Source organism: Trachemys scripta, chromosome 15, assembly GCF_013100865.1.
Source record: "Trachemys scripta elegans isolate TJP31775 chromosome 15, CAS_Tse_1.0, whole genome shotgun sequence".
Classification (NCBI taxonomy): Eukaryota; Metazoa; Chordata; order Testudines; family Emydidae; genus Trachemys; species Trachemys scripta.
In genome coordinates this window covers 6,004,261-6,030,379 of record NC_048312.1, presented here as the reverse complement: position 1 = coordinate 6,030,379, position 26,119 = coordinate 6,004,261, and the positions used below count along the sequence as shown (strand labels likewise).

The following is a 26,119-nucleotide window of genomic DNA, read 5'->3' as shown; positions in this document are numbered from 1 at the left end:
TGAGCAGGTGGCATCCCTGACCTGAACTTGCCGGGGAAGTGTTCCTTATATGCCATCTCTTATCCAGAGGGCCACTTGCAACCCTGTTGTGTGGAGTGGGGGGCAGATTCATGGCCCTACCTCGTCCCTGTCCCCTTCGGGTGACCCTGGAGGAGTAGGGAGGGAGCAGAGTCGGGCCCTGATGCAGATGCTGCAAAGGAAGGGAGAGAAGGCCCCTTGTACCTCGGCTCCTTTACACCCCTGCCGAAAGGTCTGGCTCAATCTGGCCTTCAGTCCTGGCACAGTGCAAACTCTCATTGCAGCCACTGGGAGAATCCTAGAATCTCAGGGTTGGAAGGGACCTCAGGAGGTCATCTAGTCCAACCCCCTGCTCAAAGCAGGACCAATCCCCAGACAGATTTTTGCCCCAGATCCCTAAATGGCTCTGGGTTTAGCAGGCCAATGCTCAAACCACTGAGCTATCCCATACTGATGACTAATGACTGTCCGGGCTGTATTTGAAGAGGGGTTGGAAATCCTGGGGCTAACTTCTGCCCTGATGTCTACCGTCACTTCTCCTGCTGAAGCCAGTAGGAGTTCTGTGCCCGTAGCCGAGGGCAGAATCTGATTCCCCAATCTTCTTTTAACCCCTTCGTCCCCATGCCTGCTGTATGGTTCATGCAGCTGCTCTGCAAACATGAGCTCTTTCTATGATTTCTATGGAAACTCAGATACTGAATGGGTTGGAATAGGCTTGAACCATCTGTTCTTCCCCTAATTATAAACTGGATAGGAGGAACATGTTTCACAGTGACATCACTACAAATGTTCTTCTCTTATTCAGCATGCAGCCATCTGTGATTATTTGCTCATGTGCCAAAGATAATAAAGGGGGTTTGGGGCTGGGGCGGGGCGACAGACTGAATCCTGAATCAGTGCTGGGAATCTGCTGACATAGCTGGTTAGTTCTCTATTTTTTCTTTAAGAACAGAGCTTCTCTGGAGGAGGGTTCGCTACGTTTACCTTATCGCAGTATCTGCCCAGAACTGAAGGCTGACGTCAACAGGAAACAATGAAGGGTTCGCAGGTAAAAAATCCCCAAAGCCAACATCAGAGACTGTAGGGAAGGTTATGAGCAAAACTGCACGAACTGTCTCCCACGGCTGTCAAGAAGATCGTGGGTGAGACTCTGGCCTCATTGAAGTCAGTGGCAGAACTCCCAGGGGCCAGGATTTCAACTCGTATGAATAAATGCTGGCTTTAGAGAGGAAGGATTTCTAGTGATTGGAGCAGTGGCCTGGGAGCCAGGCACTGCTATGGCCTGATCCTTTGTCATCGAGTTGTTGTAGTGGCTTTGTGGAACCGGGGGAAGAAGGTGCTGTGAGTCCTTGCCCCGCATCTTTGTGCTCCTGTCCTGGGGGCCTGAGATTCGGACTTCCAGGTGCAAAGCAGTGTTAGTGCCTGCTGTGGTGTTCGGCAGCCCATGGGGGTATCACAGCCATGACCACACCCTACTCCTGTACACAATAACTTCTCAAGTCAGGCATGCGGACAATGCTGCACCCTTTACAAGAGTGTAGCAATTGCTGCTCCTGCTTGTGCTTCCCTAGAGACCCTGCAGACTTTTTGCCTACCTCTGTCAGCTGCAGGACATCCCCTAATGCTGTTGTGGCTTTTAAAGCCGTAACAGAGCCCTCTCTGTCCCTCAGTTTCCCCTCTGTAACACAGGGATAGGACTACTTCCCTAGCTCTCAGCACGGCTATGAGGCCGAACTAGTTAATGTTAGTTAATAGAAGGTGTTACTGTATATAGGCACTGAGTGTTAGTAAGATTTTGACAAAACTGTACCATTTCCCCAGCGGTGGAAAGAGTCCCCGTCCAGGAGTGACCCTTCGGAATTGACCAAGAAGGAGAAGGAGAAGATGGCTGAGACGGAGCTCCGGAAGCTGCAGCAGCAGTTTCGAATCATGGTAGAGAGACGGAAGTCTTTTGGTGTCAAGGCTCAACAGCAAATGTACCATCAGGAGTAAGGGCAGCTTCATTTTGCTAGTCTGCGACTGAATAAGAAAAGACACCTTCAAATTTGGGCTGCACATGTCCTCTGGGGGCCTGATTCTGCTCTTACTTATGCCAGGAGCAGTTACATTAAAATCACTCTGAGCCAGATTCTCGGCTAGTGTAAAACAGTGTCACTGCATCGACTGCAGCAGAACTCTGCCAGTGTGCACCAGCTGGGAATACGACCCTCTGTGTTTTGCATACTACATGATACTGAAGGTCCGAAAAGCACACATTTATGGGCTTTGGGCCCAATCCTCCAGGCCAGGTTTGTCCACTGGGAATATTGGATGCACAAGAAATACAGGCTTGGGTTCTTTATGTGATACTATTCTCTTGATAACCTTTTGAATTTCCTGCTTTCACAGCATTAATCTATTTGCTTAGAATAATTAGAGACCCTTTATTTAGGTCCTGATCCTTCCTTATGCAGAACTCCCTTTGAAATCAGTGGGAGTTTTAAATGCAAGAGGACAGCTGGATTAGGCTATAAAGTGTAGACATTTTTGGAAAAACTCTTAATTTTTTTGGTTTGGGGAATGTCTTTTAGGTCTTTTAAAATAATTTGTCTAAACTAATTTCTCCCTCGCTAGAAGCTGAAATTGCAAGGGTAAAATAGTTAATGTTTGCATGGTGCTTTGAAGATGCTAAGTGCCAAATATTATTTTTTCTACAGAAAAGAAATATATTCACTGAAGCAGGAACACGAAGAGATTGCATTACTCTTGAGCCTCACAAAGTCACAGAGGAATATGATGTTAGATGACAGAAATTGTATGGAGCTTAAATTTCTTTTACAGACCAAAGAGGAATATGATTCTCTGATTAGAGCAACAAAAGCCCTGATAGCTGAACTTGACGATAAGGTAGAGTATCTGAACAGTTACATGGATAAACATGATATACATTAGCAAAGCCACAAAACAAGCGACGCCCTCCTGTCTGTCACAACTGGGATGATAGCTCTTTCTTCGCTTTGCAGCTGTACGGCTTCAGGTGTCTTCACATTTCATAGCTTGTCAAAAGAGCAATTCACTGATTGCGACCAAGGTTCCCGGCAATGCATCCATTACACACCTGAGTAAGTCTTACCTGAGTAGTGCCAATGAAGTAAGTGGGACTTCTTGCATAAGTAAGGACTACTCAGGTAAGTGTCTTGGGATCAGACCCTAAATTGGCTATATGTTTTCAGGTTTCTGCTCTAACTGATAACGTAACTCAAAGGATTGTGACCTAATAAGTTTGATCACCACAATGGCAATATCATGGCATGAAATAGCCAAAGGGAATAAAGCTCTGAATCAAATAATTAAAATCTTAGGGGGAAAAAACCTTGCCTGTCTGCAGTTTGTTTGCGGGGCAATCTTGTGTTTGAAGCATTTGTATATAAATTGTGTCAGCTCAGGCCTTGGAATATAATGTCACCTCTTGAGCAAAAGATCACATGATTTGAAGACATTATGGACCACCTAATCTGTTCATATTACAGTCAGTGGAAGTTCGCCCAGTGACTTTGGGTTTGACTCTGGTCCCTGTGTTCTTATACACCACTATGGTTTGAGGGGGTGGTCTGGATGGGGAAAAGAGAGTGTGGGATTTGCTGGGGAATATTCCCTACCCCACGCTTGCTGTCATTGTTTTTCTTGGAAAAGAGGCAAAAACAGTGTTTTTTGTTACATTCATTTATGTGCCCTGAGACTTGACATTTTTTAAGTAAAACAACTAAATACGTACAATAAAAATATCCTCAGCTCTTATAGGCTCAGCAGAGTTGGGTCTGGCCAGTATTTTTAGAGGAGACCAAGGAACACCCAAATGCTGCAGAAGTGATCTGGGAGATTCAGTAGGTGGCACCTTCCCTTGTGAGTCAATATGGAATCATTGACCATCGTGCTGGTAGGGGTCAGTTTCAGGGGGTCTTCCAACCGTTTCATTCTTCTGACCACTTTGTGTTGGGAGTTTCTTCCAACTCCCCATTTTTCCAAACATTTCATTATATGCACCTTCAGGAAGAGCTCCACAGACCGTAGGTGGCCCGTGGACCATGGCACAAGAGGTACCATGATAAAATATTCTTCATTTTCTATTCTACTCTGTTGCATAGTGTTGCTGTGCCTGTTGTGCCCTAAACAGCTGCTGTTTCACCCCAGAGGTAGCCGTATTTCAGTGGTGACATAAAAATAAAGTGACTCCTTTCGTAGTTTGTACTTCAGTGTCTGTAAAGAGGGATCGTTTGGGATAAAAGCTGCTCTATAAATTTAAGATCATGACTGACATGGGTTACTGTAGTTCAGGTCAACACATGGGTATTTACATTGGCTAAACACACTGACAAAAATCCAGAATGTAAAAATAGATTTTTTTATTTTTATTTTTTTTAGGTAGTGGAGATGGAAAAAAAGATCAAAACCCAAAAATTGGTTGTAGCAAAGGTGAAACAAGTGAATGATAGCAAATGGCTGCAAAAGCAGATTCAGATGCTGGAGAATCGCCTAAACCATGTGAGCAATTGCTTTCCCATGCTGTTAATACATTTTGCGCTGCAGCTCCTTGACTAGCTGGCTACCTGTATATGGAGTGTTTGCAAGATGTTTTTCTATTATGAAGATAATTTAAAAATTCAAGCACTGCTGGTTCACCCAAGCAACGCAAAGGAATTTTCCTGTCTTCATTGACCCGCTCACTCTTGCTGTATATTGCACATCCTCGGCTCTTTCAGGCTTGTCCATCCAAGAGCAATGTTTGCAATTTCCCAGGAGCTGTAAGGGCTACACCTACTTTGCAGCAAAATGAAGCTGATTGCAGCCAATCATCTCTGATACAGGGCAGGTGGACTTCAATAGCAACAGATCCCAGCTCCATCGTGATCCAAGTGGCCTCTCCATAGGTTCAGTGGGCTGTGCTGCTGTATTAAAGACAAGGGTAGCCAGAGGGCCCACTTAAGACTTCCTTGGTCTGTGTTTGTCTTAGCCCTGCTGGAATTGGTTAGTTGGGAATTGGTCCTGCTTTGAGCAGGGGGTTGGACTAGATGACCTCCTGAGGTCCCTTCCAACCCTGATATTCTATGATTCTATGTTGTTTGACCCATAATAACTGGGCTCCTCTTCCCTGTTCTGCCTCCCTTACAGACTTTTCATTTGCAACCTGTCTTCCCAGGTCACTGTCCATTTCGACACCATCCTGACCACGAATGCCACACTCAGAGAAGAGATTGAAAACCTGCGATGTCAGAAAGCTATTTTTGACAACTTCTATTCAAAACTTCATAAAACACTAGATCAGCAGAAGAAAACAATGGACACTGCAATTGAGCAGTCCGGCCAAGCATACGAACAACGGTAAATGGGAGAGGAAAAGGCACAGGCCGCGCTAGCTCTTGGCAGTACATTTGGTATTGCTCTCCAGGGCACAAATGCCCATTTTATTCATTAATAAATATCCACCTAGGATCAGATTTTAAGAAGTGCCCACCGATTCTGGGTGCTCAACATTAAATACTCGGGACTTGATTTTCAGAAGGGTTGATCTCTGGCAGCTCCCATTGACTTCCACTGGAGCTGTGGGTGCTCAGCACCTGTGAAAATCAGGCCCTAGATGTCCAAAGCTGGGCACCACAAGCAAAGTTAAAATCCACTGTGAAAATGTGGGCCTAGATGAATTTTCTCGTGCCCAGGAAAGATGCCTGATTGATGGGCCTAGAATCTGAGCTCCTCTACTCATCCATAGGACAGGCAGAGTGGGGTGGTCTTCACCCAACTGCCCACTACCAGTGCACCTCAACCGGGATCGTGTAGGGATGGCCCAGTCAAACACTTGGCCTCTTAGCTAAGACTCGGGGGGTCTATTGCAGTGGTGGTTTATGGGGTAGTGAACTTCTGTCCTATGGAAACTGAACCACACCAAGTCATTTCCCATGCACCACCGAACAGCAGCTAAGCTGGCACAACACTTGGTGACTACTAACCTGGGCCGTAGTCTAGCCAATGTCCTTACGGGGAAAGACTCTATATCCCATTCTCCTGAATTGTGCTGTTGAGCTGTCCATGCTGCTAGCTAATGGTTGAACCCGTGTCTGGAACGAGACGTGTGGATTGTCACACAGTGAAGACTAACTAGTTAACGGGGCGCGTTGTGTGATTTCTGGCTGGGTCTAGGGTGGAGGCCTTGGCACGGATTTCCGCCATGAAGGAAAGGCGCTGCAAAGACATCGCACAGTATAATGTGGAATTCAGGGAACTGGAACGTGTCTTTGACCACGAGACCAAGCTGAAAGCCTTTATGCTCATCAAATTAGTGGATCGCTCAGACTTTGAGGAACAGGCCAAAAGGGAAGAAGGTACCATATGGGATAACAACCCCTTCACCCCCTGTCCCCCATATAGAAGAAGCTGATGTGTGACTCAGCATAAAACCTCATGGTCAGAGTCAGCTGGGTCTTGTCCTTTGAGAAAAATGTTCATAACAAGACAGAACACTCTCAGATTGGGGTCCATCCTTGTCTTGCCCTTCCCAGAGAGGTTCTCACCCCTGTGTCTCTCACTCCGATAACCCCAGCACTGTGAGGGGATGGGTACGCTGAGCTGGGGTTAACCCCCTGCTCATGGGGGACCAGGGAGTGCCCCTACCCTCTCCCACAGAATGGGTGACATTATCCATAAAAGTAATGATGATGTGAAAGGCCATTTGGGCGTCTGTGGACAGAGGACTAAATCCTGCTAGTGCTGAAGTCATTGGCAAAAATCCCATTGGCTTTAGGGAAGCTAGGATATGGTCCATGCTACGGAGACACCATGGTCTGGGTTCTCCACTCACTCCAGGATAACTTCATTGACTTCCACGGTGTTACTCCTGATTTAAACCAGGCAACCATCAGTGAGCTGTGTAACCGGGCAGCCGGTGTCAGGGGTCTCTTCCAGGCCTACATTTCTGTGATTCTATGGGACCTTGCGACAGTAGGAGGGAGAGAGGCACTGGAGAGAGGTGTTGGTGGGGGAAGGGAAACAGGCTCTAGTTTCAGTATACGCTAGAGGGGGCTAATCATTTATTGTTTCGCCTCAGCTGTGAGGTGGCACCGATGGGACTGAGGGCAGAGGTCATTTCTCCTGCCATCCTCAGGGAGAAATTCCCATCCTCCACTGGTACTGTTACCTTGCAGGTGCTTATGGGCCATGTGCGCCCCCCTGGGTTTTCTTATTCTATGTCTACACAGCAGCTGGGAGGTGTAATCCCAGGTCAGGTAGATGTACGTGCTCTAGGTCTGCTCAAGACATAGCAGTGTGGCCAGGGCAGCCTGGCTAGTGGCTTGGGCTAGCCACCCTAGGTACGTAGCCAGGGTGTCGGGCAGGAGTTCATCCGAGGCGCCCAACCACACTGCTATCTTTAAGTGCTATCACAACTCTCAGCTGCTGTTTAGATGTACCCATAGTCTCTATAAATCAGCTCCCTTGGTCTCTCTGGCATGTCCCGTTCTCCAGCCCTGCTCTCGGTTTTGTTGGCCTTCTTGAGTTTGCATTCCACGTCCGTCCGTCCCCCAACCTCTCCCCCTCCCCCCTCCCGGTGGGCATGAATTTAATCCCCAGTGTTTTCAGGTGAATTCTTTTGAGTTTGCCCAGCGATGGGCATGGCCGAAATGACAAGAAACGGAGGTAGTTTGCTGCCTCAGCAGTTTGCGTGTTGTTGTTGGTCTCTTCCAGTCCTCAAGGCAAGCAAGCGGGCCAGAAAGAGCAAAGGCGAAAGTTTTGAGAGCTATGAGGTAGCTTACATGCGCCTGCTGAAGTTGAGCGAGGACGGGGACATTGGCCAGCTGGTGGCCGATTTCATCGAGAAAGAGGAGAAGAACTTTGCGTATTTCAGCTACGTCACCGAGCTGAACAACGAAATGGAGAGGCTGCAGAAGAACACACAGAACATTCAGGTTAGTCCCGGCTGCTTTTCTACACCCTTCACGCTTTTAGACAGAGGTTTTCTTCTTTCCGCTCTTGCAGCTGTTGCCGCCCACGCTAGGGCCTCAGCTGCCGATCCCACCGCAGGCGTGTGACTTTTAGAACATAAATGGGGCATCCAAAAAAAGAACTCTAGTTTAGGAGACGGCATCATCGTCTCATTGCTGCCATCTTGTACCCAGAGGAGGTACTGCAAGGAAGTGATGCTCAGTAGCTGTGCAGAGCTGGGGGTGTTTGCTGCATGAGATGCTGACCAAACCCGATCCGATGTTATTTTTAGTGGCCGTCACTGGAAATGTGCACAGAAATGTGACAGCAAATGGTGCAAAAAATTGTACTTGGGTGGGATCAAGCCTGGCAGCTCTTCCTAGGGCTTTGCCCGGCCGAGACTCCCATTGAGTGTTGCAAGAGAGGTCAGTGCTGGAGGACTTCAGGATTTGGCCCCTGGTTTGAGGTTTTGGTGGTAGAAAGCAGTATCTTTACCTCTGTCAGTAGAAAGCTATTTCTGCCCTGCCCGGGAACCTGGCTCCCCTCCTGCCATAACATTTTCATCAAATCCAAACTCGAACTGAATAGGCACCACACTCCAGGTCCTAGTGACCGGATCCCCAGATCTTACTTTGCCCACTGTCTAAGCTCTGGCTTGTTTGACGGGTAAATGGAGTGTTCCACGGCCTCCTTGCAGCCATGGGATGATGCTCTAATTCATATGCTTTACCTGCTGTCCATTACTGCTGCGGACTGCAGCCTCCATGCAATCTGGTTAAATCAAAGCAGGATCAGGTGGAATGGATTCTATGGGACACTCTCAACCTACCAAGGACAGGGAGCTGGGGAGGGACCCATCAAATGGACAGGTTAGACGCGGGGGGAGCATGGAAGCATGAAGCCTTTCAGAGAAGGTTTTGCTTTGCTACAGAGGATTGTTTTCAGGAGAAAATGGGGCCCCATACTGCACATAGCTGGCCCAGGGTCTCCCAGAGACTCAAGACAGACCTTAACACTCAGCTGTTGAGGTTTTCCCCAGTGGCTATGGTGTCTCCTGTTAGTAGAGATGCATGGCTGTGAATAGCTGGCCAAATGCTCCCCAGTTCAGCCACACTGACTTCTGTGCCGCTGAGAGGAACGTGGCCCAGCATATCCAGCAGTTCTACCTGCTGGACCTCTACAATATGGTGAGAAAAGCAGTGGGACTCTATTACTCTCTGGCCTGTGTTTGAGCAGAATGGGCCTGGAATTATTTTTCCACCAGGCTCTGCTGCTGAGATCTTTAGGGGAAGGGTGCTGGTGGTTCCATCTTCTGCACAGCCAAAGAGAGTGGGACTGTAGGGAGAGGCTGCTGATGGCCTGTGTTTGGACACAGCAGAATTCCTCCCCGTGGCAAAGCAGCCGATCTCTTCTGCTTCCTTTCTCTACAAAAGCTGGGCTCATCTTCTGTGAGGATTTAGTGCTTGGGAAAGCTTTTAGGTTGACAGCAAAGAAGAGGTGTGTTCCCCTGCTGAACAGGGTACAGCATAGGCGGTGCTAGCTGCTCTACCAGAATGCCTTATCCCAGATCGGGAGGGACCACTCTTACAGGGGAGAAGGACGTTCTGTCCTCATGGCCCAATTAGTCTTTCACTGCTCTGTGGAAACTTCTACACGGGGGTCAGTCCAGCAGAGAATTTGGTGATATGGACACTTGTTCCCCCAGGGGTTTGGACTGATATCCCAAAACATCCATCAGCTGGTAACACCTTTCAGTTACTGCTGACCTGGATGTGAACCAGTGACCTAGAGATTGAAGTCTCTGTGTTACCTGTCAGTGATAGTTAATTGTCCCCTGGGATGAAGGAATTAGTTCCAAGGTGTTACCTCCCAATACTGCCTCTTGTTTGTGTGGCACTAAAGAAGAAAACACTTTATCAGCCCTGATACTTATGCCTGGGAGCTGGGAGATAAGGGAAGCCTAGTGGTGGGAAAGGAATATCTTGGCTACTAACCAAAAATGTTTCCTTTCTTGACTTCTAACTAGGAAGCAGTTATATCCTAGTGACTGTGATCTGACTGTTTGGAAACGTGTCCTAAGCAGTGGCTAATTCATGCAACCAATGCAAGAACCAATGTATTAATTGTGGGTGAAAATAGAACATTCGGGACTCACACTCTGCTTAGCTCCTTCAACTTTACGATGCATCACCTGTACCTTGGAGCTCTGCTTTGTGCTTTCCAGGTGCGGAACACCTCCGTCAGGCATTGGCTGGTTGTTCTAGTCACCCGGCAGACTGGCAGTTGAAAGCAATTAACACAAATCCAATAGGCTGACTTTGTAACGCCCGTTTCACTCTTGGAGTTGAACAGCACAATGAGCTGTGATCTCTTGTGATTTTATTCTTCAGTTTAAAATGTTCAGCTGGTTCCAGCTGGTCACTACATTTTGGAGCAGAGCCATGGGGGTACTGGTCTTACTGGATCCTAGGACTACTGGTCCTCCAGTTGAATCCAACAGACACGAATATAGACAGGTTGAAGCATTCAAGGGAGTGCACTGGCATTTCCACTAGGGGTATAGCACTGGGGTGGCAGCATTTTTTTATTATATATTATTTGTATAACTGTAGTGCCTAGGAGGTGTGTCAGGTGCTGTACAAACATGCCATTGTGCTAAGTGCGGTACAAACACAGAACAAAAAGATGGTTATGCCCCAAAGTGTTTCCAGTCACTTGGATCCTAAGGTGATAGATACCTTACAGAGAATGATTGATTATCGATCCCCTGAGCTTCAGGCCCTCCACCAAAGACAAGATTTTCAGCTGGGGTAAATCAGCAGTGCCCCACTGATTTACACCAGCTGATGAGGAACTGGCCCACATTTTTCAAGCTGCAATGACATGAGCTCAGAATAATGGTATTTGCTGCGATTAGTAGAACTTTTCTCCCATTTGCTCTTCCAACACCCAGGGAGGGGATACTGCTAGGACTTTCTGCTGCTTTCAGAAAATCCTGCTTGATTTTGGAAGGGACTATTTTAACAGAAGGTGGAAGAAGACAAGGAGCCGTACTCTGGCCTGTCTTGTTCCCACGCAAGCCCATTGGCAGTCAGGGTAAATGAGAGCAGGAAGCTTATGCTCAAATAAATAAGTTAGTCTCTCAGGTGCCACAAGTACTCCTGTTCTCCTTGCAGGAAGCAGACCCTTGTGTAATCAGCCCCACTGAGGGTATAACACAGACACTGCATACAAAGTCCCCGGATATGGTTTGCTCAGCAGTGTGGGGCAGCCCTAATCATTAGTCGTATGTGCTTATATTTTATGTAGAATGAAATTCTTCACTTAAAATCCCAACAGAAGTTTGCTGATGACAAAAGCAACACCAGCCTGAAGGAGATGGAGGTAAGGAGCTGTCCGGGGAGAGCCTCACTAGCCCGTGACTTACCCCCTGGCTGTACGGTATGTACTGTATGGGCTCGATTCTGGGCCCTTGGATGCCGGCTGCATGGCCTGGCCAGGCACTGGGATTTCTCTGCATGGGCATTGGCAGAAGGAGCTATTCCAGTGCCAGCACTGCAGCCTCTGAGACCGAATGCTACCCTCCTATGGAGGAGAATGGCCATTGCCCTCCATTGGTCCTGCTCTGCCCCTTTGCCTCCAGGCCACCCCTGAAAACCTCTGCCCAGCGGGTTGCAGAGCTCTGTAGTGTGCAGGGGTGCAGACCCACTGTTCAGGGTCCTCCAATCCAGCCCCTGCCCCTTCCAGCACCCTTAGTTCTAGACCCTCCTTGACGACAATGGGTGTCCCTTCCCTCCCCTCCTGTCAGCTCTGATACCAGTGTGTGCCGAGGGGGCAGTGATTGGCTGATCCGAGCAGAGGACCCTGCTTTGGCTTTTGCCAGCCCTTTCTCTCAGCCCCTGTCTGAAACCCCTCCGGCTCAGGATGCTGGAGCGGGCTCTGCGAGTGCAGGCCTGACCTTGTGACTGGGAACTGCACACCAACCCTGACCACCCTCCAAGTCAGATGGGCTCAGGGTGTAGCCCTGTCAGTCACCCCAGGCCCAGTCTATGCAATTCACGGAGCCCTTGGCTCATTCTTCCCCACAAGTGGCACTTCCTAGCCACCTGGGGCCTCCCAACTTATTGAGATTACTTGCGGGAAGTGGGGCGTTGTTAGCCTGTCTCCTAAGTGCTGAGTATCTCCTGCTTCATGATCTTTCAGGGGACACTTGGTGGTGATGTCCTGCATGCTTAGTCCTGCCTGGAGAGCAGGGGACTGGGCTAGAAGACCTCTCAAGTTCCCTTCCAGTCCTATGATTCTGTCATCCGCAAGGGGCTGCCAGGAGGGGGCTACTCCCCCCAGACACATGGCATCAGTAGAATTACAGCAGGGATGAGATCAGTCCAAAACCTTTCCACACTGCTTTGTGCTCAGTGTCTTTCACACTCACCTTCTGTGTGGAGATGCTCCTCGAACCCTCCAACCCTAAACTGAAATTGGGTCTGAGCTGCAAACAGAGTTTGGGGTATTTGGATGGGGCGCAGTTTGGGGGGGGTTGCTTTGGGCCCAGCTCTTGTACATGGTACAAGCCCTTGTAGCCTAGATAACTCTTGGGATGGCTTTGCTTTGTGCTGATAGGAGAAGCTGAAGAAAACCACCGAAGAGGCCAACCTGTATGAGTACACCTGTAAAGAGAGCAGCAAGGTCCTGGACCAGCTCAAATCCGCTGTGGACTTTCTGTTTAAACAAATACACTGCGAGGACACCAAGATAATGGAGCAGCTTGGTGAGAGTGGGGAGATCACGGATCTGAACCTGATGCAGTATTTTGGTGAGTTGTGAGTTATTTTTCCTTTGCCCGAATTTTACTAAAGCTCCAAAAAAACCCAAACTGTTTCAGAGAAACTCACTGAGAGAGAAGTGAGTCACTCACACATTTATGGTGGGAGTGAACGTGAGTCTAGTAGCTAGAACAAGGGGCTCTTGGTCTTCTGAGTTCTCTTCTTGGCTCTAGAGGGGAATGTGGGGTCTCGGGGCTTGAGCAGGGTTTGGGATCAGGACTGCTGAGTTTTATTCTTGACTCTGGGGGGGAATGTGAGGTCAGGTCTATTTTGTATAGCACTCGAGTGGTTGGAGTGGGTCTGGGGAGCCTGGATTCTGTTCTTCGCTCTGGGAAGAAGTGTTGCCGACTAGTTAGAGCAGAGGCCTGGGGACCAGGACTCCTGAGTTCTATTCTTGTCTCTGGGGGGGAACCTTAGGGTCTAGTCTGTTTTGTATAGGGCCCCACAAACCCAAGGCCTCATCTAGCCAGTCATAACCCATGTCACACAAGAGCTTGAAATAGAAGCCAGGTTCCTGCCTCCCAGTCGGGCTTTTGCCAGAAGTGGTCTCGGAATGGACGGTATCTATGCCTGGATCTGGGGGTCCATTGGTTTCAACTTGTCCCCCACAGGTATCATAGAAAAGAAAACCAATGATCTCCTGCTCATTGAATCCTTCCTGCGCTATAAGGAGGTCGAGGGAGAGCAGGATTCGCTCCCTTTATTGAATCCGTTTTTGGGTGGCACAGGACTCCTTAAAAGTACAGATGCAGCAAAATTACCCCCATCTTCCCCTACCATAGAGCACATGGCAGAGAACATAGAGGACTGTAAGTACTCACACCTTCTCTCTCAGCCTCACTTGCATCCAAATGCTACCTATCACACGCAGGAACGGAACCATAGAGGCCTGGCTGGGGCGGAAGCAAGGAGACTGCAAAAGGAACAAAATGGGGAATGTGAATCAAATGGCAGGATCACAGCAGTCAGAGGTGGAAAAGGCTCCCAGGATTATAACCGTCTCCCCCCACCCACTTGCCAATATGTTCCCATCTTGGCTTGTGCTCCATCCAGCCTGGCTTGATATTGCTCTAGTGATGGGCTTTCACGACTTCCCTTGGGAGCCTGTTCTGAAAAATCTAACTGGGCCTGGTTCCCAACTACGCCAAGGCCCTTTTACATTGCCCTGGCATAAAGAAGCCTCAAAGCAGGTGGAAAGGATGCTACGATAATATCCCCTGTGGAGGGGGCTGCCCCGGTGGGCATAAGAGCTCTGCGCCAGCCCTGCTCCCAGCTCCTGTGATGGGATGGCTGGAGTGCACTGCACTATGGTTGTTCTCTGCTTCCCAGGGCTCATAGTGGCCAGGGGAAGTGAAGCATAAGAGCAGCCCTGGGGCTGCTCTAAATTAAACCAGGGACAAAACGGGATCCTTTATAGCCCCAAAATATAGGGAAGCAAAGGCGGCTAAAAGTCACCTCCACCCCTGCCTCTAGCGCAGGAATGGAGTCACAGAATTAGGCTCTATAGTTTCTAAGATGGGGCCAAATGCTGGGAGTTCCCTAGGGCCTGCAGTTCCTGCTGGAGTCAATGGGAGATGTATGTGCTCAGTGCCTACCCAAGATTTGGTTCACTGCTTTATTACAGTGGGCAAATTTCTGACAGTCTGGGGACTTAGAAATGTCATACTCAGATGGCCGTGGGAATGAAATGCCATAGCAGAACCGGGGCCATATTTAACACTAATGCGAGTGGGTGAAACTCCGTGGGCCCCTGGATTTGCATATTATTAATGAGATGGTATTAGCAGCCTTCTGATACAGTTATCAGACAGTGCGGGTTTGCAGCAAGCGCAGTGACAAGTTAGGACTTTAACTGAAGCTCTGGACAGATTTTTCACCCTAATAATCCTAATTTCTTTTGAAACAGTTGATTGGCCTTTGGACCAGGGCAGTTTGCGCAACCTGATTATTGAGAACTTCGAGAAGGAAAAGTCCAGTGTGATCTCGCTGGACAAAGAGAAGAAGAAAGGGATAATTTTATAGACCAGGGAAAGCAAATACACTGGGTATAAATAATAGGTTCTTAATTCACTTGAAATCAAAATCCGATTCTGTGCTTAATTTAAACAAAGCTAACTTTAAGTCTCTGGAATGCTAGTACTGTCTTGTATTTACAGTAGCCTTTGCCATCCGGCAGGATCCCAAACTTAAAACAAAGCTGTACAAATTATAGGCAGGCATCACATATAATGAAATGCAACCATTTCTGGGGTGGAAAGGAGGGCAGCAGCCGTCTAACAATAGTTCACAACAGTTTGACTGCGGCACTGGGACTAACGTCCTCTATGTTGCAAAATGCTGGTGCTCTAAGTCCATAGGCATTTAATGGCCACAGGTGGGCATGACCTCACGTCTCCATCTCCTCTGCCTGTGCAAATTGCCATGGGCTCTTCAGAATCTGCACAGAGCAGGCAGGCCCCTGTTTAAAGTCCCCACAGAATAAACCAAGGGATGGAGGCCTGAATTGATGCTGCACTTCCAAGTGTTTCAGACCTGAGATGATTCTTCTGTTGGACCGTGACTGCCTCTCACCTCTTAGTACGTGGGGCTGGCTCCTCGGCTGTAGAGAGCCATTGAATTCAGTAGAGCTGATTTACCCCAGCTGAGGATCTAGTCCATGATTTTTAACATCTCTGTGGGGGTTTTTTTCAATTAACAAATATTCTGTCGGTAGACAAACACTGGCGAGAATCCCAGAGAACTAGACATAAGGGGGGAAACTAGAAAGCAGGAGAGGCACTGTTTGAGTGGGACTCTGGACAGCTGGGCTCTAATCCTAGCTCTGCCACTGGCCTCCTGAGTGACCTTAGGCAACTCACGTCCAGGGCTCTGTGCCTCAGTTTCCCCATCTGTAAAATGGGGATAAGGATACTGACCTCCTTTGTAAAGTGCTTTGAGATCTACTCATGAAAAGCTCTGTATAAGAACTATGTGGTGTTGTTATCACTATAGAAAAGCTCAAAAGTGGAAGCAACCAGCCTGACTGTTAGCTACTGCCTGATCTTCCAGTCTGAAACAGACATTGATACCCTTAGATGCTTTTGAAGATCTCACTGACAGTTCCTGTTCCAAGGACAGAGGAGACTCTGACAAGATGCCTGGGAGATCCAGAGAGGTGGCGGTAGCTTGGAAAGATTTCTCACTTCGGGTGGTGATGGTTTTGTAGCCACGTGGGACAGCAGTGTTGTGCGCTTTGCCGAAGTGGGTTTTTTTCCAGAGGGGTGTGAATGAAGGGAGCCTGCTGCAGTGGGTTTGCGAGGATAAAATCGCTGCATGTCTTTGTGCTCTGAAGGCAGACAGCCGTAGTCATGTAGCTGTTGGAAAAGGGGGCACGGTAGCCCTGAATTGCCATCAAAAGCACAATTGAGCCTTAGTTATTTTGTCTTTTAAGCACCCCATACCTTGCATGGTCCCCATCACAGAGAGAGAAAGAGAAGCTTTAGTGGTCTGCGCATGCTGGCCAGTAAGAGAAGTTTACTAATGCCAGCGATGTACCATGCACCATTGGATTAGCGGCAGTTTGACAGCGAGTCACACAGTATGAGCCCATTTCCTCCCTGCTGGGCTTCTGCTGTCTGATGTTTGCAAAGTGAGAACAGTGTCACTGGAGGGCAGCACCATGTGCCATGGTAGCCCGAGGTGCACAACCCACCTCGGACAAGCCTTCGCCACCTTCCCTGTAACCGAGTCTCATCGTCAGAAATTCAGTCGCAGGAATTTTTCGGTGGTGACCTTGTCTAGATCTGGCTCACTGAGTCTTGTGTGACTCAGCCCACAGCTGGAGAGATCTCTCTCTCTATCACACACACACACACACACACACACACACACACACACACACACACACCCCTTGGAGCTCTGCAGGGTTGTGTTTGCCCCAGACAGAGCATTTAGTTTACAGACCCTTATCGCTATTGACGTAGGCAGCTGGATTTCCTCCTGCAAAATGTATAATTTAATGTGGACACAATTCAGGTATGCATTTCCCCAGTTACAAGGTACCATCCCCATGACTGTGCCTGAGGACTTGGTGGTTCTTAATCCTTCTCTTCTCCATGTGTGATGATGTGGACGAGGTTTTTGTAGTCTAAATTTCCAGTGATGTCTGGGGGGAAAGCTGCAAACATCTGGTCGATCTGCAATGTAAACGGGCCCAGAAGGGAAAGGGTTAAGAGACTAGTTGGGTGTTCAGGTCAGCAGATCTGAAGGAGGGGGCTGGGAGCTGTTTGAAATCACTGGAAGTTCTGCCATTGGCGTCAATGGAAGCAGGATGGGACCTGGAGACTGTCGTTGCGGCTGCCTGCCCTTATTTCGCTAGCTTGTTAACCGAGCAATGGAAATATGGGCGGTAAAGGAAAGTCTCTAGCGCTTCCCCTAACTGTAAGGCCCCTGATCTACATTAATCCTGTGCCCTGGCCCCCAGCTCCACTGAAGGCGCTTGCCAGTCCACTCCTATCCCGCGGTGCGCGGTGCCGTGTGAAGCACTGATGGGATTCCATCGCTCAGTGGTTGGGTCCACGCCCAGCCCTGGGTGCTGCTTGACACCCCCCGCACAATTCAGAGATGGCTTGGTCCCGGCCATCACAGGGATGGTGACATGTGGATCTGGGCCGGGTTTGAATTCTCACTTTTTGGGGGTGTTTGTATCCGGAGGGGCGGGGGGGTTGGGTTTGACTGATTATGGAAAGGGGCCTGCTGTGAAATTTAGCTCCAGACTCGCCCAAAGCCCAACTCTCTTGGACCCCAGGATATAGGGTGGGACAGGCTGTGGGAGATGGGCTCTGTTGCAATAGACTGATTTGCTTCGTTGAATTGTTGTTACTTTATGCAATGGCCTGATGTGATGGGCCCCCAGCACCCCGGAGCCCTATATCATGGCTCTGACCTTGGCTCGGTGCCCCCAGCCCCCACATCACACGAGGGCTGGACATTCAAAGGACTGTCTGTGGGCAGCGTGGGAGCGGCCAGGGACATGGCAAGCCCTGGAGTAGGGGAGCTGGGGGGGCTGCCCAGGAGGGCTGCGGTGAACAATGAGAGGACCCTAAGGAGAGGTAAGAAATGGGCTGTAGAGGACTTTTTGGTGAGCTCTGGAGAGAATTTGTATGGGAAGTGGTAGGAAGTGGCAGTGGGAATTGTGCCCCAGGATGATCTTGGGGTTGCAGCAGGGTCCAGAGCTGGGTCCCAGCGTAGAGGCCGGGCATGGGCTCCCCTATCGTCCCCATGAGGTGGAGAGAATCCCCTATGGGAGACACTGAGGCACTGTTTAGTCTAGAGCGGGGGAAGGACTGTTTCATTTGAACTCGTTGTGATTGCCCCATAAGGGAGGGCTCTTGCTTCGTCCCTCTGCCCAAAGCACTAGACCACCCCGCCACAAAAGGGAGACTGCAGACCAATGCGGAAACTGAGTCACAACAAGGAAACTGAGGCACGGACCAGTGCTCTACACTGGAAAGGTAAGCCGACCTGTTACAGCCTGCGCCGGCTGTCCACGCATGCGCAGTAAACAGATCAGTGCTAGGCATTGCTGAATGGTGCCCCCTGTATAAGGATGGAGGTGAAAAGGAGCCCTATGCATACCTCTTCCTGGGAGAACCTCTCTCCCTGCGTCATCAGCATTTCTTTAATGCTGCAAATAAAAGAGCATGTTGTCAGAATGAGGGAGGGACGGTGAGGAAACCAGAACAGCTCCCCCCGCCCCATGCACACCCCAATCGCTGCTCTGCACTTACTAGTCAGATTTCAGGCCTTTGCCCTCGGGGTCAAACACCTTGAATGCGTTCAGGATCGTCTCCTCTGGATCGGCACCTGCAACGGGGAGCACACGCAACCGCTGCTGGCACGGAGCAGGGATTGTCCCTGCCGCGGGCAGCGCTGGAGGGTAGCATTCCCTTCAGGGATGGGGATGGCAGAGCCTGTGACATCCCCCGGGAAACAGAGGCTGTGTGGTGGAGAAAGCTGTCCTGCCACCACCATGCACAGCAACGGCTGACATATCTCTACCCACCCCCTGCTGTCTGGGCCACCATGGCATAGAGAGGAACAGATGCACATTCATGTTGCCCCTCCCCGCCCCCAATATGTAGCTAATCTACCCAGTGTATTTATAGCATGCCAGTCTCAGAGGAGCCAGGGGCTCTGTGGCCTTAAGGAATTCTGCACCAACGTCACATAGCTCGGGTTGCACAATGGGTGAGGGGATATGGCCGCTGGGCGGGAGGGACTCAGAGTCACAGAAAAGCTGCTGCTCTAGGCAACATCGTCTCCTGAAAACCTGTCAGGGCTTAGGCAGCAGATAGCCACACTAGTTCACATCAGCACGTCTGGAGTCTGTGGCACCGAACCCATCTGAGTGGCGTGGGCAGCTGCTAGACAGCGTGTCTCGTCTGGAGGCCTCAGGGTGCTATCTCCATTTGAAAGATGGGGAAACTGAGGCACAGAGCAGTGGCGACTCGCTCAAGGTCACCCAACAGGCTAGGGGCAGACCTGGGAATAGCATAGTGTAGAGGAAGCTGAAAACCAATAGGAGCAATTGCTGTATACATTAGACCTAGATGCACAGTTGCTGGGGATATCCCGTGTATGAGCCTTTGACTGGCAACACCCCATTGCCCTGTCTTTGCCATTTTCTGCCCCACCATGCTGAGGGAAGGATGCAGGAGAAACCCCAGGGAATGGCATTGGGAAGTTTTCACCTTCTGTACTTTTCTGAGGGGAAAAGGATGATTTGGCTCCTAGGTCCTGAGCCAAAGCCCCCTTAAATGCATGCAAAGGCGCCCGTTGAGTGCAGGATCAGGTCCTCGGGGAGAAACTGCAAATCAAGTTGCTTAATGCTTTAATATACATTGCCCTTTCCTAGCATCTTCACTTTGAGGATCTCAACACGCTAAGTCTTAGCACCCGTTGTGAGGTAGGGCAGGGTCATTCTCCCTGGCTTACAGATGGGCCACTGCGGCACAGAAAGGTTAAGTGACTTGCCCATGTCACACAGGGAGTCTGTGCCACGCCCACAGCCAGGTATACAGCCCAGATCTCTTCCTCTCCCCCCCCCCCCAAGTGCTGTAACAGCCACCGGACCATCCTTCCACTCATTTTGTCCCCCTTCCTCATCTCACCCTTGAGCTTCTCTCCAAACATGCTCAGGAATACGGTAAAGTTAATTGCTCCCGGAGCCTCCTTTATCATTTCATCGAGTTCTTCGTTTTTTACATTCAAACGACCTAGACAAGAAACCAAAAGACAAATCACCTGGGACATGGATTAAACTTTATGCGGATCTCAAAGTACATGAGCCCCTTTTATACACAAACGAGCCTATGGATGAGTTAAAAGACATAGAAAAGGTGCATTTTTTACCATGGGAATAGTCTCCCCAGGGCAGTGGTAGAAGCTCCATCCTTGGAGAGAAAGAGAACCAGACCAGACAAAGCACTAGAAAATGTATCATAGGGAAGAATCCTGCACTGACTGAGGTATTTCCAACTCGGATTTCTATGAGTCTAGGGAACGCACAGAACTGCACCATGGTACTTGTTGAATTAGTTCCCACCTACATTTTGTCAGTAAAACGAACAGACCCAAACGTCTGCATATTGTCATCCATAGAGCTACAAAAACAGGGCCTGATCCTCTTTGGATTACAATGCCGTCACACCTGATATGCATCCTTCTAATGAGGTGATAACCAGGCCGTATGTTTCTCCAAGGATGTACATAATTCCCATAAATCACGTAATCCAGCAAGACTACCCATAGAGTAAGGTATTACTCAGCAGGAGTAAGGCTGGCGGAATTGGGCCCTAATTAATTTAATAACCATTTTCTCTAGCCAGGGCCTAAATTATTTAACAACGTCATCCTAAGAAATGATCCACACTGATCAAAAATGTGCTGAAGGTAAAACATTCTCCTCTTTGTACTAGAAATGATTTTGGGTCCAGTGGTTGTGAGCAGAGGAAATGGAAGATCCAATTAACCAGGGATTGAATAAAATGGAAAGCAGAGTCGTTGATTTCTCATCTAATAATTAGTCTAACAAGATCAAAGCCTGTTCTGGGGGGAAGGAGGGACGTTCTAAGGTGCAGGCTTACCCACTGCAGCAAACGTATCTCTCAGATCTGCCTTGTCAATAAAGCCGTCCCGGTTCTGATCCATGATGGTGAATGCCTGGAAAGGGGAGAAAGGGGAATGTCGGCTTGCCGAACAATAACCCACAGCTCCCCCAGAGTGTAATATCGCTCCCTCTGTTTAGCCATGTACATTTCAGCCTGGCTAGGAACTGTCAAGAGACATAAGCCATGGGTTTAACTGTGGTTGTTCACAGCTGTACTTGCACCTGTCTCTCGCAGTGATTTATGCCAGTGGGAGCGGAGGCGAGGGCTTCCAGCAGCGTTCAGGATCAGGATCAGGCCCAATGAGCCCCTCTTGTTCAGCAACGTTTGTTAGGCGCCCAGTGGTGCAGGGCTGGAGGCTGCTCTCCGATCCCCTTTGGGAGTGGCTGCGTGACATGGGCTGAGGCATTACTCAGCTGCCCCAAACTGTCCCCCTTCCAGAGCAGGTGTCTCCACCCAACCTCCTCACCCGATGTGATCAATTGCTAATGTCTTGGGAGCCCAGCTGACAATTGTGCTCATGAGAATGACATTAGAAGATGCACTGAGAATGCTAGCAGGGGATGGGCCTCTCTGATTGATGGACCTTGCAGCCAATCAGCTAGAAGAGAGCAGATCTCCCTGTCCAAAAGGTCAGCCCGGGAGCAGGACCCATGGGGCGGGAGATTATCCCTAAGGTATCACTAGAGGTGGGAAAATTCCTTCTGTAGGAGTCAGGTGGGGGGTGAGAGATATTCTCTCCCACATGGTGGCTATTCTCTAATGGAAGCCTCCCCAGTAGGCCTGGAGCTGTCTAACCGCGCTGCCTGCAGCCAAGGGTTAGAGTAACAATGACAGTGTTTGCAAGCCCAGTGAGTGTGTGTGTGGGGGGGGGAAGGAATCAGCCAGGAGACGGCATTGTGGAGCACAGGGGTTGGGGAGTTCACTTGGATGAGGTCATCTGCCCCAACTGGCTCCCACGGGCCCCAGCATGCAGGAGGCCACTGCCTTGTCCTCGGTTATCATACTCGGAAGAACATGGATACACTCAGCTAGAGAAGGCCCCACATTATCACCACGTCCAAAGACTCTCAGTGGGTAACTTTTAAGACCTGAAAATGTGTAACCATGTGAAGCCTGTGAAAGGGTTAACCAGTTCTCGGTAAGAATGCCCTGCCTCATGGTCACAGCTCAGCCAATGAGAATTTGCTTGGATTATACAGGGCTGCTGTCTTGTGTGCCATTGGCTGAGGGTCTTGTCACTCACTCTTCTGCTGTGGGTGCAGTGTCCTGAAGTTGGGAGAAGACTCCATATTTGATTATGTAGTTGAATTAAGTTTTTTTCCCCCAGTAAAGCAGTTGTCTTTTAAATGAGCTTCTAGGACTCTTGTTCCAAATCCAACGTCACCGAACCTAAAAGCGTTTAGGAAAAGTTTGACAATACCACCCCACTGGTGGTTCTTGGCTTTACCCTTCATGGTCATTGCAACAAAGGCCACTTACCTCTTTGAATTCCTGGATCTGTGTTTGTTCGAACATAGAGAAGACATTGGAATTAGCTCCCTCTGATCTCTTCTTAGCTTTCTTGGGTGCCTTGGGGAATTCAAGCATGCTATCATTAACTCACTGTACTTTTCAATGTGGAATAAATTTAAACTACCCTGAATTTATTCCTAAATCTTTATGAATAGCTAGGGGCTGCTGCCTGCTGGTGCACTTTAGTTCTTGAAATGATCCGCTGTTTCTCAGCTCAGAAGAAGTGTGGGGTAAAGTACATACTGTTCTTTAGTGATGGGAGTTATTATTTCTTCTCACAAGGTAGGGTAGAGCTCAGTTTCTTGGGCTCCTCATGCATTTTACCAAATTGATTAGTGGGGAAGCGATGTGAAAAATGACTAGCCACACTACCGTGTGATGTCTGCCACGGTTCAAATGACATTTGGCTGAGAAGTAAAACCAAAGAAATCTCCCCTTGTAACAACAGACATTCAGGACCCCTGGGATTGGAAAAGATAGTTAAGCACATCTCGGAGATTTCATGCAATGGCTGTAGCTATTATGAGCTTTATCACGGTTTTGCATTTTTTTTTAACAATGATGTTACTGCAATGGCTTCACATTAAAACGCTGTCAAATCTGCCCTTTCCTACATCAAAGAAGATGAAACCCAGAATTTAGTTGATTCAGATTCTTGTGGTTTAAACAGGACATGTTTTGACACACGTGTTAAAGTTTCTACCTTCTTGAGAACTTCTGATCCTTTCTATCTTAGCAGCACACGTGATCTGTTATGATCTTTTCCTTTTAAATAAAAATCACAGATTTGTAAGCGACCCCATGGAGAGGGTCCATGTCTGGTATTCCTAGGGACTACAAATCACAAATAATAAGAATAACAAGATTTAAATAGAGGGATAGAGATGTACTTCCTAGAAGGTGCATGGATGAGGGGAAAGAATTCCAATTTGACCTTAAAAGGTGCTCAGTACCATTTTGCAAGCTCTGTTTAGTTCTTGATTTGAAGACAGGGCAGCAGTTAACCTAGAAGAAAAAACCCTCCGCTTTGCTGCTGCTATTTGTATGCCACCAGTGAATTAAACACCCCTAGCCTGCTTACCTTGTTCCCGGAGCTATAAGGCATGTGTGTGCCATTAGGGCACTAAAGTGTCTCTCTCTCACTGATTGCTAGAGATGCGCCTAGTAAAGAATCCTACCGCTGACAAGCTCGTCTCACTGTCATTCCCGCAGCTGCCCACTCGCGTTACTCACCATCACCGGAGTTGCTTTGCACGGTCCCTGATGTTCCTGCAAGAGGAATTCAAAAGACAATCCCCCAGGCCGCTCTGCGCTGAAACAATAAATACAGCCCAGTGCAGTTTAAAAATAAACGCATGCCCACTTTTGGCTGTAATAGGTAAGTTAGCTGCCACCTCCGCCGCCCCCAGCCCTGTTGTCTCTCTGTCTTTGTCTCGCTCTCATCTTGAATAACAGCTTGTTGTCACTGTGTGACATGTGAGACACAGAGGTTTTCAAGGTTAGAGAAATGCTAGCAGGCTGTGGGGCTGCCACGTTGAAGATGTTGACACGAGTCGTGCGGCGCAGCTTGTGCAGAATGAGTGACACCTGCGTTTGTCAATGGATTGCTGGGGCCGAGATAAGCACGCTAGAAGCGATATATCCTGGTAGCGAGGGATGTCTGTCTATACAGATGTACAGCGCCAGCTCTTGGAGCTGCGCTGATTTACTGCAGCTGACGATCTGGCCTGCAGATCAAGAAGGTTCTGTGCAGTGAATGTCAGCTCTGAACCAGGATTTGAACTTCATCCCCCTCCCCCCACTCCAGGAGTATTCAGATGGAGGGTTTGGTTTTGCCTCATGATAGAGCTAGGGGTGACCTCTGTGCACAGTGAGATACATCAATCTACTCACCCAGATCTGCCTCTGAGCACCTTCCACCCTGGGAGATCCCAGAGTGCTTCACCCACCACACAAAGGCAGCCCCCTCTGAGATGGAATGTGGCAGCTGTCACAACACAGCAATCACCCAACCCTATTCACGTCAGCCCAAAGGCCCCTACGGCCCAGGTGGTGTGAGCTGCCACCGTGCCAGGGCTGAGCTAGCCCTTTGCGTGGCACCAGCAGGGCGGGGTGGGCCAGAACCCTTTGTTTGGGGTGGAGGGGTAGGTGCTTTTTCCACTGGACCCTTGTTGAGGGGCTGAGGAGCTCCTGCCCCACCCATCTGCCTGGTGGTGATGAGGGACCCCAGTCTCCAGCTGCTGCTGTCTCCGGTTTCCCTGATGGAAGGGGGCCTGCTCCCTCCCGCTTCCCCTCCAGTTGCCCCCAGGGATCACTGTCTGGATAGGCCCCATCTCATGGTCCTATTTCGGAGCTGCTGAGGTCAATGCTTGGCTGCCAGAGAGGGTGGAGCCTGGCCCAGGCAGTGCAGCCAGGATTATGTTGCTAGCTGGGCTGCAGAACCATGAACAGACACAGCTGCAGTGAAGGGACATAACAAAGCAGCTCCGCATCCAAAGAGCCGTTGGGCCAGATTCAGCCCTGCACAGGTGCCTGGCATAAGACCCTGAGGAGTCGGCTCGTGCCTCCCCCATCCTGGGGCTGCTGGGGGTCGGTCCGGCCCCACACAGGTTAGCGCAGCCCTCCCTCCTCGCCCATACCCTCTTACTGATCCTTATTGATGGGCACCCACCTGCTACCCAGTTATGCCGCACGCCTACTATGGCTTTAACTCCAGCATACTTCAGTGCAGTTATTAACCCTCGGCCTTCCGTTCATTTTCAGCTAGCGTTGCAGTGGGCTGTTGAATAGTTGCTACGTTTCACCCCAGACGTGGCTGCACTTTCACCAGTCAGCCGCTGCTGGTACAATTGATTTGTCCTGGAAGAACAGACAGCTGTAGCAGAGGCTACTGAAGGCGAGAGATGATGGCTCCTCCTCCCGGCTGCACAGGCTACATCTCGTCTGGGTCTCACTAGCCCAAGGAGCCATCGACTCACAAAGCTGAACTCATTGGTAACCATTTCCCCCCCCCCTTCATATATTTAGCCTGTTAATTTGATCTCCTCCCCACCCCCTGAAGTCTAACATGTGATGCAGACATACTTGTACAATGGAGTTGGAATGACACTCCTGGTTAAACAATGCCCTGCAGATCCCCTCCCGGCTCTCAGCTGTCTTAGCCACCCGGCAGATTCTTTTCTTACAGGATCTAAGATGCAAACAACAGCTGCTACTCTGGTGTCCCCTTTGCCGCCCTGAAAATGGCATTGTTACAGCTGAACCTGTTTGTCAAGAGTCCTAAGACCCTGGAGCTATATAAAGGCCAGGCCTCTTCACGTTGCCATCCGCTGGACGCGAGACACTCACTCTTCAGTTTGTTGGAGACATTGTTAATAGGGAAGGACTGGAGAAATGGGCGGCCGTGCTTCTCCGTGCTCCCAGACCCCCTGGGAGTGCCTAAAGTCAGCCGTATTTAGGCAGCTGCAGCTGGGACCTCAGAGCTTGCCCAGCTCCGGCTGGAATTGCCTGAATAGGGAACTCTGCCTTTGGCCCATTGGCCCCAAGGAGAGGCAGTGCGGAGCTGGCTGGCTGTTTTACCCAAGTTGTTTGTGAGGTGCATGTAGAACATAGGGCTATAGTGTGAGAAAGGGGCCGAGGTGGGACCCGGAGCCGAAAAGAGAGAAG

General features: G+C 49.5%; 2 protein-coding genes across 2 annotated transcripts; one reads left to right on the top strand and one right to left on the bottom strand.

Annotated features, from left to right (window-relative positions):
- The first annotated feature begins 992 nt into the window (after positions 1-992).
- On the top strand, positions 993-14,814 carry CCDC63 (coiled-coil domain containing 63). Its single transcript, XM_034791441.1, has 11 exons — positions 993-1,066; positions 1,840-2,006; positions 2,715-2,904; positions 4,420-4,539; positions 5,195-5,376; positions 6,193-6,374; positions 7,732-7,952; positions 11,278-11,352; positions 12,589-12,781; positions 13,403-13,600; positions 14,698-14,814. Exons 1-11 carry the CDS (start codon positions 1,052-1,054, stop codon positions 14,811-14,813), a joined length of 1,659 nt encoding a protein of 552 aa, XP_034647332.1. The 5' UTR covers positions 993-1,051; the 3' UTR covers position 14,814.
- Positions 14,815-16,767: 1,953 nt separating this feature from the next.
- Positions 16,768-23,791, bottom strand: MYL2 (myosin light chain 2). Its single transcript, XM_034791206.1, has 7 exons — positions 23,687-23,791; positions 22,421-22,510; positions 20,918-20,993; positions 19,943-20,047; positions 18,560-18,635; positions 18,408-18,456; positions 16,768-16,966 (listed from the first exon to the last, which is right to left on the bottom strand). The coding sequence occupies exons 1-7, from the start codon at positions 23,687-23,689 to the stop codon at positions 16,868-16,870; spliced, it is 498 nt and encodes a 165-aa protein (XP_034647097.1). The 5' UTR covers positions 23,690-23,791; the 3' UTR covers positions 16,768-16,867.
- Between the last annotated feature and the right edge of the window lie 2,328 nt (positions 23,792-26,119).